Source organism: Xiphophorus hellerii, chromosome 19 (assembly GCF_003331165.1).
Source record: "Xiphophorus hellerii strain 12219 chromosome 19, Xiphophorus_hellerii-4.1, whole genome shotgun sequence".
Classification (NCBI taxonomy): domain Eukaryota; kingdom Metazoa; phylum Chordata; class Actinopteri; order Cyprinodontiformes; family Poeciliidae; genus Xiphophorus; species Xiphophorus hellerii.
In genome coordinates, this window is record NC_045690.1 from 28,400,633 (window position 1) to 28,416,751 (window position 16,119).

General features: G+C 39.4%; 1 protein-coding gene and 1 long non-coding RNA gene across 3 annotated transcripts in view; one reads left to right on the forward strand and one right to left on the reverse strand.

Moving 5' to 3' along the window:
* arhgap5 (Rho GTPase activating protein 5) overlaps positions 1-16,119 on the reverse strand; it is an 86,525-nt gene that overhangs the window by 53,209 nt on the left and 17,197 nt on the right. Inside the window, exons 3-4 of one of the 2 annotated variants that reach the window (XR_004336775.1) lie at positions 13,660-13,759; positions 13,166-13,277 (exon numbers count right to left, since the gene is read on the reverse strand). Coding sequence is in view for 1 of the 2 variants with exons in the window: in XM_032546814.1 (XP_032402705.1) it covers positions 13,124-13,277 (154 nt within the window). In the remaining variant the exon portion in view is untranslated. Of the gene's footprint in view, positions 1-13,123; positions 13,278-13,659; positions 13,760-16,119 lie in introns of those variants that run through there. The other variant, XM_032546814.1, reaches the window with a different exon arrangement.
* Positions 676-13,078, forward strand: LOC116708791 (uncharacterized). The gene is made up of 3 exons (XR_004336779.1): positions 676-945; positions 2,237-2,241; positions 13,068-13,078. It is a non-coding gene; the product is annotated as an uncharacterized LOC116708791 (long non-coding RNA).

The following is a 16,119-nucleotide window of genomic DNA, read 5'->3' on the forward strand; positions in this document are numbered from 1 at the left end:
AATGAAGCATACTGAAAATTTCAAAATAAAAGCCTTGAATATTTTTAAATTAGGTAATTGCTCTTTTGAGCATTATATAACTGATTTAACCCAATGACTGTTATACATGGGATTAGTTTGGACCTTTGAAATTAAGCTTAACTAAAATTTCAAAATAAAAGCCTTGACAATTTTTACATGAGATTATTGCTCTTTTGAGCATTATATAACTGATTTTATCCAATGACTGTTATACATGGGATTAGGTTGGCCCTTTGAAATGAAGCTTAACAAAAATTTCAAAATAAAAGCCTTGACAATTTTTACATGAGATTATTGCTCTTTTGAGCATTATATAACTGATTTTATCCAATGACTGTTATACATGGGATTAGGTTGGCCCTTTGAAATGAAGCTTAACAACAATTGCAAAATAAAAGCCTTGACAATTTTTACATCATGCTAATTTTAGCTGATACACTTACTTTATCATACTGAATGGTGCAAGTGCATGTTAGTCAACAATCTTGTAATTCTCCTCATATAATTGCAGCGTTCTTTAGCATTGATGCTAATTTGTAGCATGAGAATGCCGGGCCCAAACCAACGGGCACACTTTGGCAGGCCCCGGTTAAATTTCTTCAGGAATTTTCTAGTTATGTTATTTTATTTTCAAATTTATTAACCTGTGTACGAAGCTAATTTTGACATTTACCTCAGAAAGGAGGCATTCAATTTTTATTTAAATTTTATTTTATATGCCATTTATATATTTTTTTATTATTTTTAGCTACTCAATTTTGCATGCCTGCACTTTTAAGTTACATAAGCCTTGCTTGTTCAATATTTGTTGTTAAATCAAAACTTGTTTGGGTCCATATTAAAAGATTCATTTGTTCAACCTTGGCCCGCGGCTTTGTTCAATTCAAAATTTTGGCCCACTGTGTATTTGAGTTTGACACCCCTGTCTTATACTGACAACTACTAAAGACTTGTAGCGCTAGCTTAACAAAATTTCACATCCTGCTTTTGTCAGTGCCTCCTTCAATGAGTGTGGGAAATTTCGGCATCAAAGAGCGGCACAGGATCCGTTGAAGAGCCGCATGTAGCTCGAGAGCTGCAGGTTCGCAACCCCTGCACTAGTTCGAGTTACAACAAGTAATAAGTAACCATAAAACAGCTCTACATAACAAATGCTTAGAACAAATCATTGTGTAAAAGTGCCATAACCTTCTCCTGATTTCTCCAGAAACAAAACTGAAGTAATTACCTTCAGCACACAGCTTCAGTTATTACAACTAGAAACTATTGATCAGGCCTGAGAGCTGGGTGTGGTGATGGACTCTGACCCGAACCTTCAGAGACACATTAAGACAGTTACAAGGTCGGCCTTCTATTACATAGACAACCTTTCCAGGATTAAGGATCTAGATGAACTCATCCATGTGTTTATCTTTAGTTGCATTGATTTCTACAAGTGTCTTTTTACAGCTTTGACTAAATTTAAATAAATAAAAATCAAACTGTTCCAGCTGATCCAGAAAGCTGCTGCTCATGTTCTCACTAAAGCCATAAAGATGGAGCACATCACCCTAGTCCTAAAGTTCTCACACTGGCTCCCTGTAGTTCAGAGAATGGACCAAACCACTTCTGTTAGTTTATAAATCACTCATCAGCGTAGCACCGAAAATAAGATCTGCTGTTGTTGTATCAACCTTCCAGACAACTCAGGTCTTCTGGTTCTAGTTTACGCTGCATCCCCACAACCAGAATGGAAAAGCAGCATTCAACATTTATTCACCACAAATGTGGAACAAACTTTCAGAAAACTACAAAACAGCTGAAACACTGAGTTCTTTTAAATCAAACCTAAAAAACCACCTATTCAAAGTTGCCTTTAATTAGTAGTAAGTGGAACATTGATCAATATATTTGATGTATAATTGCTTGATGATTTTGATCATGGCATGTGACAAAATGTAATGTTTATTGTTGTTTCATAACTGGTATGATGTTTTAAACACTTTGAACTGCCTTGTTCCTGAAATGTGCTATAGAAAAAATCTTGAATTGACTTTGTTACTATTTTCATTCATGGAAATGAGCTTCCCTAGTGGTTAGCTTCCTCTAGCTAAATAAGAGAGAATGAAGCAATTGGACACAAATACTGGAAACATAAATAAGCAAGCAAACATTTTAGTGGATGCCATTAACAAAAAGAGTGGAACCCCTCCATGCATCACTTTTCACTATAGAGGCTTTGTCTAAACTCAGCAAAATTAATTATCCTGTTTATCTGGTTAAATAACAGGCAAGAGAAGACATTTAAAGTAAATAACTACAGTGCTGCTCAGAGGTTTATGAGGAAAACTCAAGCTACCATGGACTTCTACTTTTGCTCAACTTCACAGAAAATTAGCTATTTGCTGTACAGATAAAGATGGTAAAGGTTTAATAATAGACCAGTCTCATCGGGGATCAGACTGGAATCAATGGTCGCAATTATTAGTGATAAAGAGCCTGATTCTGCTCTGTTTCCATTGGATATGACGTCAATCCAGCTGCCAGCACACAACAACACACATTATAACACACATATACTTGAAAAGAATGTGCAGAGAATGAGACTCCAGCCAATATCCAATCAGTATGAAACCTTAACTTGCTTTGGTCGAGCTTTACTCTCTCCAGTTAGTTTGTTGACATTTAACAAATATATTACGGGATGAAAACATTAAAAGAAAGCAATTTTCAACAAAAGATGTAAATAGAAAAAACAGAAAAGGCAAAGAAGTGTTATCTCTTTTTAAAAGTTTTTTGAGGCCTAATATAACCATTCAGTGATTTGGAACAACGTCCAGTTTCAACCCTTCACCGTCAGACCCTTCCTCCTCAGAAACACCTATGCCCATGCCAGCTCTCTTTTCAGTAAATAAAGAGGAAGATAACAACCAATGGACTTTCAATTGTGGAAGCGTCAGAAAGCCATTTAATCATTACTAATTCCTTCCCCTACCTCTCCCTCTCTCTCTCACCTTGCCATTTATGTGTCAAATACCACTCACTATCTCTGGAGAGAACCAAACATTTAATGAAACCTCCCAGGTCACATTTCCCTCGTCTCCCTGCTGTATGTCAGTCGCATCAAAGAACAGTTCTGTGTGGTTCACAACAAGAGCCTTACAAAAGCAGCTAATATTTTGAAGGTTTATTGTTTGAACAGCACAGATGAGAGAAAAGAGAGAAACTTTCATGTATAATTTCAAACATAAGATGGAGGCAAAGAGAATTCTTGCCTCAGGGTTTTCCCAGAGAAACCCTGGTGGGTCACCAAGCTTTAGGTGCCCTCCTCCACACCAGGCTAAGCGTTGTGTGTTTTTGTTTTTACATTGCGTGTTGTTCTTTTTATTTTTAAAGAAAAGTAAATAATTGTTTTTTTTCTTTTTTTTTATAGCCAGACTACAAGCATCTCTTCCACAGTGAGCATTTGGAGCATTATTATTATTATTGTGTGTTTGTTTATTTTATTTACTGTATATATTTGACTTTTTGCACAGGAGTTGCAATAGAAATTTCGTTGAATCCTGTTCAATGACAATAAATGCTATCTAATCTAATTTGACAGGCAGGGCAGAATTATTGCTGAAAGAATGATGGATTAATAGTTTTCAGGTTTTATAGTTGATGCACTGAATAGGGAGCGCGCAAAGACCGCTGGCGCCTTTGCACATTGGCCTTTTTGTGAGCGGTGCCGTGGCTTGATCTCTGAAGTTTACCTCTGTGTGGATAGCTCATCTAGGCTAACCTATATGGACATTGATATCAACTCCCTGAGAGGATGAGGATCCATGTTTCTTTGTAGAATTCATCAAGGTAGGAGTCAGGTTTGAATCCACCATGTTTGCTCTGCTTGTGCAGCTCAATGTCAACCACAAATGTTCACATTGAGTTACGTTCCAAATCGGATCCCCTCAATCTCATCTCTGCTTTTTGCAGACGATGTGGTCCTTTTGGCTTCATCAGATCGTGATCTGCAGCTCTCGCTGGAGCGGTTCGCAGCCGAGTGTGACGCGGCCGGGATGAGGATCAGTGCCTCCAAATCCGAGGCCATGGTCTTGAGCCGGAAAAGGGTAGAGTGCCTTCTCCGGGTCAGGGGGGGTGTCCTGCCCCAAGTGGAGGAGTTTAAGTATCTCGGGATCTTGTTCACGAATGGGGGAAGAAGGGAGCGGGAGATCGACAGGCGGATTGGCGCAGCGTCTGCTGTCAAGCGGGCGCTGTACCGGTCCGTCGTGGTGAAGAGAGAGCTGAGCCAAAAAGCGAAGCTCTCGATTTACCGGTCGATCTACGTTCCCACCCTCATCTATGGTCATGAGCTTTGGGTCATGACCGAAAGAACGAGATCGCGGATACAAGCGGCCGAAATGGGTTTTCTCCGTAGGGTGGCTGGGCTCTCCCTTAGAGATAGGGTGAGAAGCTCAGTCATCCGGGAGGGACTCAGAGTAGAGCCGCTGCTCCTTCACATCGAGAGGAGCCAGTTGAGGTGGCTCGGGCATCTGGTCAGGATGCCTCCTAGACGCCTCCCTGGTGAGGTGTTCCGGGCACGTCCCACCGGGAGGAGGCCCCGGGGAAGACCCAGGACACGCTGGAGGGACTATGTCTCTCGGCTGGCCTGGGAACGCCTCGGGATTCCCCCGGAGGAGCTAGAAGAAGTGGCTGGGGAGAGGGAAGTCTGGGCCTCCCTTCTGAAGCTGCTACCCCCGCGACCCGACCTCGGATAAGCGGAAGAAGATGGATGGATGGATGGATGGATGGAGTTACGTTCCATGTTCATAGGTGAACATTTAGAGGTGCGCGTTGAGCATGCAGTGAGAATGATACTGGAATGTCTGTTGACATCTCAAGATGCTGTTTCTTTGTATGCAGGGATAAAGTTTGAATTCCCAGTTAGCCAGTGCGTTATGGACCGGTGGTTCAGCCCGTGGAGGAGCTTTTCATCTCGTGACTAGCGCAGTACACTGGTTTGTTCTTGTTTTATTTTATTTCTTGAAGCAACACAATGCATATCAAATGCTTCGTCTCCTTAAAGTCAGGTAGAGTTGCTGCGCAGCCAGGCGGAGATGTGAAAAACTCGTCCCAAAAGCTCGGGCAACCAAAACGGCCTCTGTGCACTTATTAAAAACTCAATAGACACAAAATGGAAGAGCTGCTAAAGCCACATAGATTAAATCTTTCTGTTTATTCCTCTACATTCAGCAGTAGAGATGCATAGTTATGCGGGTCTGGTTCATCATGCAAGGCCGGTCCAATGTTGAATGAGGCCTTGAGCGGAATTTAATTTATTGGCCCCTCTTCCTGCTAAGAACATCAGCACCACTAATAGCATTCCACCCTGGATTTAGTGAAATCTGGGAGAAGGGGCCAAGTTTAATTGGCTGAGCAGTCAGATGCAATTGTAGTTTACTAAGATAAATTATGAACAGCAAGATTAAACTCACAGCATCAGACTGTAACTATGGTAACAAAACAGTCCAATTATGAATATTGTTCTTTGAACTTTTACAAAGTAAACTTGTCAGCTCCTTAAAATCTTACATTTAAATGTTAAACAATTTAACATTGTTTAACATTTAAACAATGTTAAATTGTTTACATTTAACCTAGACATGTAACAACATGCTGCAAACATAGATAAACATGTTGGTAGCATGTTTATCTATGCTGCAAACATTAAATGAAATTTAACTGCATTGATATTCTCTTAGTTTGTGTATGCCATAGATCAGTTCTAATGTGATCAACATTACATTGTGTTTTTAGAGCCACTAACTGATGACTTAATGTGGATTTAACTGAAGTGCAAATAATTGATATTTATTTTATTTGTACTTTTTTGATTTGTTGTTTTTAAGATTCTATAGTTGTGGGTTTAAGAACTGTTGGCAATGTCTCACAGTAACAAAATTACCCAGTAATATTTTACATTTCCTGTCAACTTAACATACAAAATACAAAGCCCCGATGGACCGCCTCAGTGCCACAACCACAGGGCTTAGCAAGTTTTCTGGGGGAAACCCTGTTGCCTTATGCTTTATTGTAAGGTTGACTAATATCAATTTGGTGGGGTGATGTGCTCTGGCTCCCAGTGTGGTGATTTATCATGGCTTCTTACCATGCTGAAGCCATGATAAATCACCACATAAATGCTGTACTGTAGTTATTTTACTACATCATCTACTGTATTTTATATTAATGTGGGCACTCTAATGTCAGCAACTCACCTGCTTGTAGAAATTTGATTGATCTGGCAAAAATGACCAACATAAAATCAGGAAGGACACAAAAACCGAGCAGGACAAAGTAGCAGAGCCTCATGTTGGCAGAGCTCTATCCATTTATGGAGAATGTCTCTCCTTTCTATCGTCCATCTGTCGTCCATCTTTCCTGCTTAAATTCTAAGAAAAATCTTTGAATTCTGGAATTTTAAAATATTTCCTAAGATCACATCACTAGGAGCTAGTATTAGTGTTAGAATTCTTTCAGAATAAGGGTCTTGGTTAAAATTGACCCACTGATATATCCTTGGGCCACCTCAGCAGATTCAGCAGTAATAAACCTGTAAATACAATGAACATTAAGAGTTAAAAAAAGACTGCGTGGTTTCACACACACAGTCTTGAGGCAGCTGTTCAGAGCCTATAGCCTCCAGAAGATATATGAGATATACAGTACAGACCAAAAGTTTGGACACACCTTTTAATTCAATGAGTTTTCTTTATTTTCATGACTATTGACATTGTAGATTCACACTGAAGGCATCAAAACTATGAATAACACATTTGAAAATATGCTCTAAACAAAAAAGTGTAAAACAACTGGAAATACCCCTTATATTCTAGTTTCTTCAAAGTAGCAACCTTTTGCTGTGATTACTGCTTTGGACACACTCTGCATTTTCTTGATGAGCTTCAACAGGTAGTCACCTGAAATGGTTTTCACTTCATAGGTGTGCCCTGTCAGGTTAATAAGTGGGATTTCTTGCCTTATAAATAATCATGAAAATAAAGAAAACCCATTGAATTAGAAGGTGTGTCCAAACTTTTGGTCTGTACTGTATGTTTGATCAAAGAAATCTGAAGCAGATAATGTCCAGGGGCCTCACGTATAAAGCGTGAATAGGCACAAAAAATGTGCAGTGCCATACTTTACTCACAAATCAGCATGTGTAAAAGTGAACTTTGCATCAAAGTTTGCCTAAATATACGCACACTTTTTCTGTGGCGTGAAAATGTGTGGCAGTCACGCAAACTTTTTCTGTGAACAATATCAAACTACAAAGCATCAAAACTCACCTAAATACACTGAAATCTGAACACATTCAGTTATTTAGACCATGAAGCATCAAATCCAATGTTTTTTTCATGGTTTTAATATTTTATTGTTTAAACGTAAACGATGAAACTGAATCACATTTGTCCTCAGACAATAAACCAAACACGCACGAAAAATAAGGGAAAAAAAGAAGGATGTGAAAACCTCACTTGAATGCAAATAGTACTTTTCCTAAGTTTTTGTCTCATAAAGATGTAATGCGTTGGTTTGAACGCTGAAGAGCGTGAAATGCATCTATGGGGTAATTTCATTCTCACTAAACAAGAAAACAGGGTTGGATCAGCAGATTAACTCAAACCTGCTGATTAAAAATAATCAACAGGTTTGATTATTTTTAAGGTGATCAAGATGTGTAGACAATCACACATCTTGATCACGTAGCTGCGCAAAATTCAAAGGTGAGTAATTGTGGAGCGTTTTGGATCTGATGGAGGACATTGTCAATGGAAGGATTCAGAGGGAGCAATTGTTCAGAGACCATATTGATCTGCTGGAAAATGTTGATGATGGTTTATTATTGTTTAGATTAATCCAGACTAATCATCCCGGAGTTCTAAGCAAAATTTAAAGAAGGAGCCGTGCAGTACCGGTACAGTTGCAGCTGGAGTCATGCTTCAGTTGAGCCATGCCCGCTTTGTGAATGCGCCTTATGGACAGAAATGATCTTTATTCTGTAAATGTATAACTCATGCGCATGATTCTACTATGTAAAACAAACGTCCACATTCCCCACTCAAAGGACTCTCTGACACGCTGTCTGTCTTTAAACTCCAGCTGAACGCACTACTCTTCAAACAGGCATTTGCAGGATCTCTTTATTTTCTTTTTTAAATTTGGATTTTTTTTTTTGTCTTTAAAATGTATTTTTACTTATGTGAGGTGACCGTATGTGCCCTGAAAACACCTTTTAAATAAAATGTATAATTATTATTATTATAAATACTCATACTGCTACAAACAAGGACGCTGTCATGGTTATTGCTTCACGTGATGTATTTATGGGTGGCAACAGGGCGGACCAGCAGCTGCGCTCCATTTCCCACAAATTAGGATTTATAAAGATGCGCAACCATGTGCGTGTGCATGGCTTTATACATCCGGATTTCTGTGTGCACCGCACTTTTCAATATTTATCCGTACGCCGAGTTTTAGTGTGAAAACTGTGCACTCTTTTATGCATGAGGCCCCTGAAGCGGGAACACTGAATGCAATCAGACAGCATGCAAGATATTCAAGACATGTAGTTCATCCTTAGATTTATCCATGAGAGTCTCCTGCAAGTAAAACTACGGCCATTTAATTCTGTAATCTCAGGAATAGGAAGTGAAAGCACACAGGGTCTGTGATCTCCATGGATTACAATGTTAACGCACAGGTAATGGGGGTTCGTGGTTGCGTGTTTCCAGCAGAATTCTGGATTATGCAACCTGTGTTGTCCCAGTATGTTGGCTCATCTAGGGAAGCGCCAGCATCCCATGGGCCCTTCTCCTCTTCACAGAGCCACGAAGGAAGAGGAAGTCAGGTGGAAGGAAAATCTACTTCCCATGTCTTTTACACAGCCTCTCAGTAAAAAGATAGGATAATCAGTTCAGTTAAGTTTTTATTCATATCCCAAAGGGAAATTAGTTTGTAGCAAACATCAGAAATGCAAAAAACTGAAAACCACAAAAGACATCAAATAACAACTACGCATATTAGGAGAAATAACTAATGCCATAACCAAAACAAAACCACTGTTTCATGGATTAAGATATCCAAATGTAGCAATTTATAAGAGATGGAGTACTTCAACATCAGTCACATCTTAAAGCTGCAGTACGTAACATTTACAAAAAATGTCTTTTAAATATTTGCTAAAACTATCACCATGTCATGATAGTATAGCATGAGACAGATAATCAGTTTAAAAAAAAAAAGAAAAATCAAGCTCCTTCACCTCCTTACATTGCTACTATTGCTCTCTGAAGAAATGCACCACTCCAGATCAAAACCAACCAATCAGAGCCAGGAGGAGGTTCTTAGCCTGTAGTGTACACATTGCTCAATGTGCTAATGGGGCAGAGAAACAACTTAATGCACCAGGAAAACAGTTCATGGAGCAGTCATGGCAGGCTTTGCTATTGGGAAGAAGTAACGGAGCAGAGAGAAAGGGAGAGAGAGTGAGTGGAGCATACATGAGGTTGAGTGACAGCACCAAGACCCCTCTTCTGGCTCTGATTGGTTGTTTCCAACCAAGCGGTGTATTTGTGCAGATAACACCAGGTTCATAGGGAAAAGGAGATTGATATTTTGTTACATATTCTCTGTCTCAAATTATACTGTCACAACATAGTGATAGTTTTAACAAATATGTATATAAAAAATACATATTTTTAATAAAGGTTACATACTACGTCCTAAAATTTATTCAGAGACACAAGGAAGAACTGTCCAACATTTTTTCTGACCCGAGATTCAAAAAGCTGAATCTTTTTATGCTGAGCAGCCAGAAGATCTTAGAGATGGCACCAAATTGGTATTTAAAAAGCTCACACTCATAACTATGATTGGGCAGTGAATGACCATTATGTTCCCAGCAAGAATTTAAGGCAAACAATAATACAATAAGTAATCTCTGCCCATTTAATATATAAAATGGCAGGCGGATTTAATGGTGTCACAATGTCAATATAAAAAATTAAAGCGAACTGAACTGTATCCTGACCTTGAAAATGATGGGCCAAGATGGCGCCAGTGTATTCGGCACGCCGTCCGACTCGCTCTCACTACTTTGTTATTTTTACTCTTTTTGCACATTTATGCTGTTATGGTTCTGGTGGCTTAATTGTTTATGACCGTCAAGCACTTCTGGACATTAAAACTTCGGTAGATCTACAATTTGGATATGGTCCGGGTCCGAGAAACCGAGGCTTCCAGTTCCTCACTGACATCCCTAATGAGCTGCTGAGTTTTCCACATTTGATTCCGGAAAGGCGTTTCCGTCGAAGACGTGGTAAACGTGGAGGACTGGCGGTGAGGATTAAAGCCTATTTGGCATTTCTTCGCCGTCGAGGCGGCTCTCCTCGACTGGGACGGTGTCCTCGTTTCCTGAACGTAGGACGCCGCTGGATTCGCCCCGTTGTTCCGGGGCTGTGCTGCTCTCGGAAGGACGCGGTGGAGTTTTCCTATCATCGACGGTTTCAGGATCAAAAGAGGAATGTGGATTATGGAAACCTCAGGCGGTTGAACTATGTTACGTCTTCAACTTGTTTTTCTGCACCATCAACCATCCGCCTGGCTTTGCTTAATGCTAGGTCTTTAGCTAATACGACCTTCGTGCTACACGACCTGTTTACTTCTTGGGATTTGGATTTTTTATTCATCACAGAAACTTGGCTACAAGAAGGTCAGTTGTTCCCGTTTTCTGAACTTCTACCTCTGAACTGTGCTTTTATAAATTCTCCCCGGTTGACTGGAAATGTGAAGGTCTGGCTCTTGGTAAGATTTTCCATAAGTTTAACGTTTCATTTCATTGCTTTGCAGATGATGTCCAGATTTATATGCCCCTTAAACTACAAAATGGTAAAAATAAATCTCTTCAGCTATTGATCGATTGTTTAGCAGAAGTCAAATCTTGGATGGAGCAAAACTTTCTTCACCTCAATCAAAGTAAAACGCAAGTTATATTATTTGGTCAGAGTCTTCACACTACAAATCCAGATCTGATTCTTGGTTCTTTAGCTCGGTTTTGTCAGACCTCTGCTAGGAATCTTGGTTTTACTTTTGATAGCTGTTTAAAGCTAGATAAACAAGTTAGCTCTGTCGTTAAATCAAGTTTTTATCACCTGCGGATTTTAGCAAAAGTTAAATCTTATTTTGGTTTTAAGGACTTTGAAGGACTTATCCATGCCTTCATTACATCTCGTTTGGATTATTGCAATTCATTATATAGAGGCCTGGATAAATCACAGATGCAGCGACTTCAAATCATCCAGAACGCAGCTGCACGACTTCTTACAGGAACCAGGAAGCGTGACCATATAAGGCCCACACTGGCCTCTTTACACTGGCTGCCTGTTTTTTATCAAATAGATTTTAAGATTCTTTTATTAACTTATAAAGTTTTAAATGGATTAGCTCCCCCTTATCTTCGGGACCTTTTAAAGTTTCAGTCTGTGTCCAGAACCCTACGTTCAAATAATCAGCTTTTACTGACAGTTCCTCGGACCCGACTTAAGAGGAAAGGAGATGGGGCGTTTTCTGCTGTTGTTGCTCCTCTTCTATGGAACAATCTTCCTTTCCAAATTAGATCTGCCCACAGCCTGGATCATTTTAAATCGCTTCTTAAAACTCATTTTTATTCCTTAGCATTTAATTAAACTAGTGTTTTGATACTCTGTTTTTATTCATGTGTGTTATTGTCATTCTTGTACAGCACTTTGGTGCAGTTTTATGCCTGTTTTTAAAGTGCTATATAAATAAATTTGACATTGACATTGACAATGGAGTTGGTGAATCATTCAAAATCACACAGTACTGATTCCAGCTTGCTAATGTTATTTGTGTTATCCAAAAACTACACCAAATTCAAATTCTGATTAAAAAACAAAGCACGCCAGATAAAACACTGGTAAAGAAAAGCAGGTTTTATGTTCTTCTGCATTCAGAGGAACATTAAAAGATACTTAGAGTTTCTAGAATCCAGTAGTAGAAACACTCCTTGAAATGTGAAAATGATGCAAATCCTACTGAACCTTACCCATTCTAAATATAATTACAAACCCAGTCAACACACTTGAAAAGACTTGTGAGCATTTTGGTAAATTCTTAAAACAACATATTTGGTGTATTTAGAACACCGACTTAATATTCTGTAATAGTGCTGACAAAGCTTGTTTTGCCAATTTATAAAAACTTCTTGCTAATGTTAAATTTAGTAAGAAGTTAAAGAGTCAGGATATGGCCAGTCCAGACCACTGTGACAGGCAAAAAAGTAACTTTGAAAAGATTTAGCAAGGAACACTTTTACTTCCTAGTGTTCATAAAAGCATTAAATGTGAAAGACTATGGAGCCACATTAATATGCATAATACATCCAACTGCTAAAACATGAATGAATGATTTAAATATTTATTTCTCTGGTCAGAAGGAAAAGTAACACCAGACCAGTTTAGAGATGAGGATTTCAGACATGATTTGGTCTATTTACGACAAAAAAAACAAAAAACAACAACAAACGTCAACACAATCAATATCCCAGAGACAATAAACTTGCTTACATGTCTAGTTTCCTCTTCTAACAATAATAGAGGTGATGGTGGTGACAGTGGCCGCAATCAGCAGGGCAAATTCGCCTTGCCTGCTGGTGTATGATAGCCTTGCCCCAGGGCAGCCGTGGCTACTATCCAACCACTCCAGTATGAAAGAGGAAACCATATCCCCACATTCATTATTTTTTTCATTCCTTCAGGAAAACACCTCTTCTCTGTAAAAGTCTGTGATGCCATGTATTTATCAGTTTCTTTAATCGAAGTCATATTGAGCAAAATTGATTCAAAAGTGCTTATCTGAGGAATTTTCCTATTGGGATTTATTCAATAAAATGCCAAATAATCAATCATGTGAAAGAAGCCAATATTGTTTAACTAAACCCATAGGAATGTGTTTCTATATGTAGAAAGAAGTCAACATTTAAAAAGATGCATAAGTATTTTTGAAAGAACTGATGAAAAAAAAAAAAAAAAACTGACCGAAGATGTGAAAATGAGTGGCTGACCTGTGCGTTCAATGTATTCAACACATTTCTCAATGAAGAGGGGGATGGGACGCTCTGAAGTCACAAGATTCTGCAAGCGAACACCAAAGTAGTTGCTGTCCCAGGTTCTCCGAGTGGGTGGGTAAAGTGGCTTCGGGGGCTTGGTCGATTTGGGCTACAAGTAAAAGGGAGATGAGAATTTCAGAAGCTTCTGGAAGGTAATTGGGTGAACAGGAATCAAGAAATACTAAACAATAAAGCAAGTAGTAACAACAAAACAGGTCAATAAGGAACATTAAGACGAGAATGAGTGACAGAACAAATACATTTAGAAGGAAGAAGGTCAAATTAAAGGAGGGTGAAAAAATAAACCGTTTAACAGATGCAGAGATAATGTTGAAAGTTTGATAACAGAAGCAGAAGAATCTTAAAAAGATCAGGTAGCAGCATGACAGCAAAAAGATATATTATTAAAGCAACATAAATTCTGAACATTTTGAGAGAGTATTTGTACAAGACATTGTGTACAATAGTATGTGTTGTTTAGCAGTATTAACTTATATGAGATGGGAGGAGTGATGGAGGAAGACAGGAGAATTCTTGTTGATGCGATGAAAACTGGAAGTAGATCAGTCAGGAGAGTCACAAGGTGCTGAGTTGGAAAAAAGAACGCACACTGGAATTTTTCAGATTAGCACGATTTGGAAGCATACTTAATTTTTCAGGAAATCTTCCACTTTTGCTTTGCATTACTTTCATAAATAATTGCGCAGTGCTGCCAGGTTTTGTACATTTGGGATTTAATTTGAATCATTTTCAGATGCCCCAGATAACCCTAACAGAACAAGACTAAATTCCTTTTTATCATGCTGGTAACTTAGATTTCTCCATACTCTTCTGTAATTGGCCAGGACAGTCAACAAACACTGTCTACTAGAGTTGTTCTTCATTCTCATCTGTTGATCCAATAGCGTCATAGTTTTAACAATGCTCAGCATTCATGGCTGTCATGTGGCACCAGAAGGAATTTCTCTGCTGATTTGCACACTGACTTAGCCCATAAATCTTCATCGTGGATTTGTCCATCAGGAAAAAAAAACATCAGGTGTATGAACAAGCTTTAGCACTGATACACCACTGTAAAGTTTACCTAAATTGGGGAGTATGTTTTCTAATTTTAAACCATGCATTTAGCAATAAAACATTAAATGTCATTTATCCATACATCCATTATCTTACAAATTTATCCCTAGTCGGGTCATGAGGGGGCTGTACAGTGGTGTAGCAAGAAGGTCCTGGGTTCGATTCCCGGCCCGGGGTCTTTCTGCATGGAGTTGTGGGTTCTCTCAGGGTACTCAGGCTTCCTCCCACAGTCCAAAAACATGACTGTCAGGTTAATTGGTCTCTCTAAATTCTTCTTAGGTGTGAGTGTGTATGCATGGTTGTGTGTCCTGTCTGTCTCTGTGTTGCCCTGCGATGGTCTAGCGACCTGTCCAGGGTGAACCTCTCGCCTGTTGACAGCTGGAGATAGGCACCAGCACCCCTCCCGACTCCACTAGGGAGTAGGGACAAGGGTGTAAGAAAATGGATGTGTGGATGTGTGGGTGGGTGGATGGATGGATGGATCATGAGGGGTTCTGGTGCCTATCTCCAGCTTTCAACAGGCGAGAGGCAGGGTCACCATGAACTGGTCACCAGTCCATCACAGGGCAATACAGGGACAGACAGGACAAACAATTATGCACACACACACCCAAACACGTCAGGAGAGGTTAGAGAGAACCCATACATGCTTAGGGAGAACATTCGGTAACACTTTATTTGACAGGATGTAAATAAAACTGACATGACACTGTCATAAACATGACATAACACCTGTCATGAACATGAAGGAGTCTTTATGAATGTCTATGACTGTTGAAGTGTCATTCAGTAAATAATGACACTTAATGCAAAGTCACTCTAAAACTTGCATTGAAAGTGCCAACTTTGCATTAAAAATGTCATTTACAAAATAATGATATTCAGTGCAACTTTTAGAGCAACTTCGCATTAAAAGTGTCATTATTTACCGAATGACACTTCATGACAAGTCATAGACATTCATAAAGACTCCTTCATGTTTATGACAGTGTCATGTCAGTCTTTTTCAAATAAAGTGTTACCGAACATTCAATCTCCATGCAGAAAAACCCCAGGCTGGGATTCGAACCCAGGAGTGCAGTGGCACGCTACTACCAACTGCGCCACAGTGCAGCCCTAATTGTCGGTTAGTCTGACCATTTTATATTGATATCTGTAGAGACATTTCTCAGACTTTTTTACTTGTTTTGCCAATGTATAATTGAATCTGTGTTTTTCCCGTTTTGTCTTTTTCCCATTGCTGCTAGAAAAATGTTCCTTACAGAACAATAATAAATTAATACCAATACTTAACACATGCTGGTTAAATATATAGACTTTATGCACATTATATTGATAAATGGCTGTAATATAAGTTAAGGTTTTGGTAACAGAGTTGGAAGAGACAATGCTACCCAGATAAGAGAGTATTTGCCTTGGGGTCAGTTAGCTGATGAGATGAAGATGAAGTATTGCTGGAGAGGTTGGTGGAAACAGCAGGAAAGGCAAAGTCCCTGGCAGAAACTGGAGAGAAAAACCCAGGACACTGATTGAAGGAAAGAGGGGAAGGTAAAGCTGTGAACGCAGCAAGATAGTGTAGCTGATGCATGTGAAATGGTCCGGTCAAGGGGCTGGTCATAACTGTAGGCCCAGTGCTTTCAGCCTTTGGACCGGTCCAGAGGCACAAGCATTTGCTGTGACTGACTGATGCTGAAGCCCAAGACCTGCAACCTCGCTCTTTATCAAGACACAACCTTTTGAGTGTTGACCCTTGTTCAGGTTGAGCTTGTGTGCAAGTGACATCTCCTTGTAGCCCAGCACAGATGTTATCAGAGGACAGAGAGCCTTTCAGGGAGCAGGGCTGCTGAGTCTGCACTGGCTCTGAAGCAGAGCTG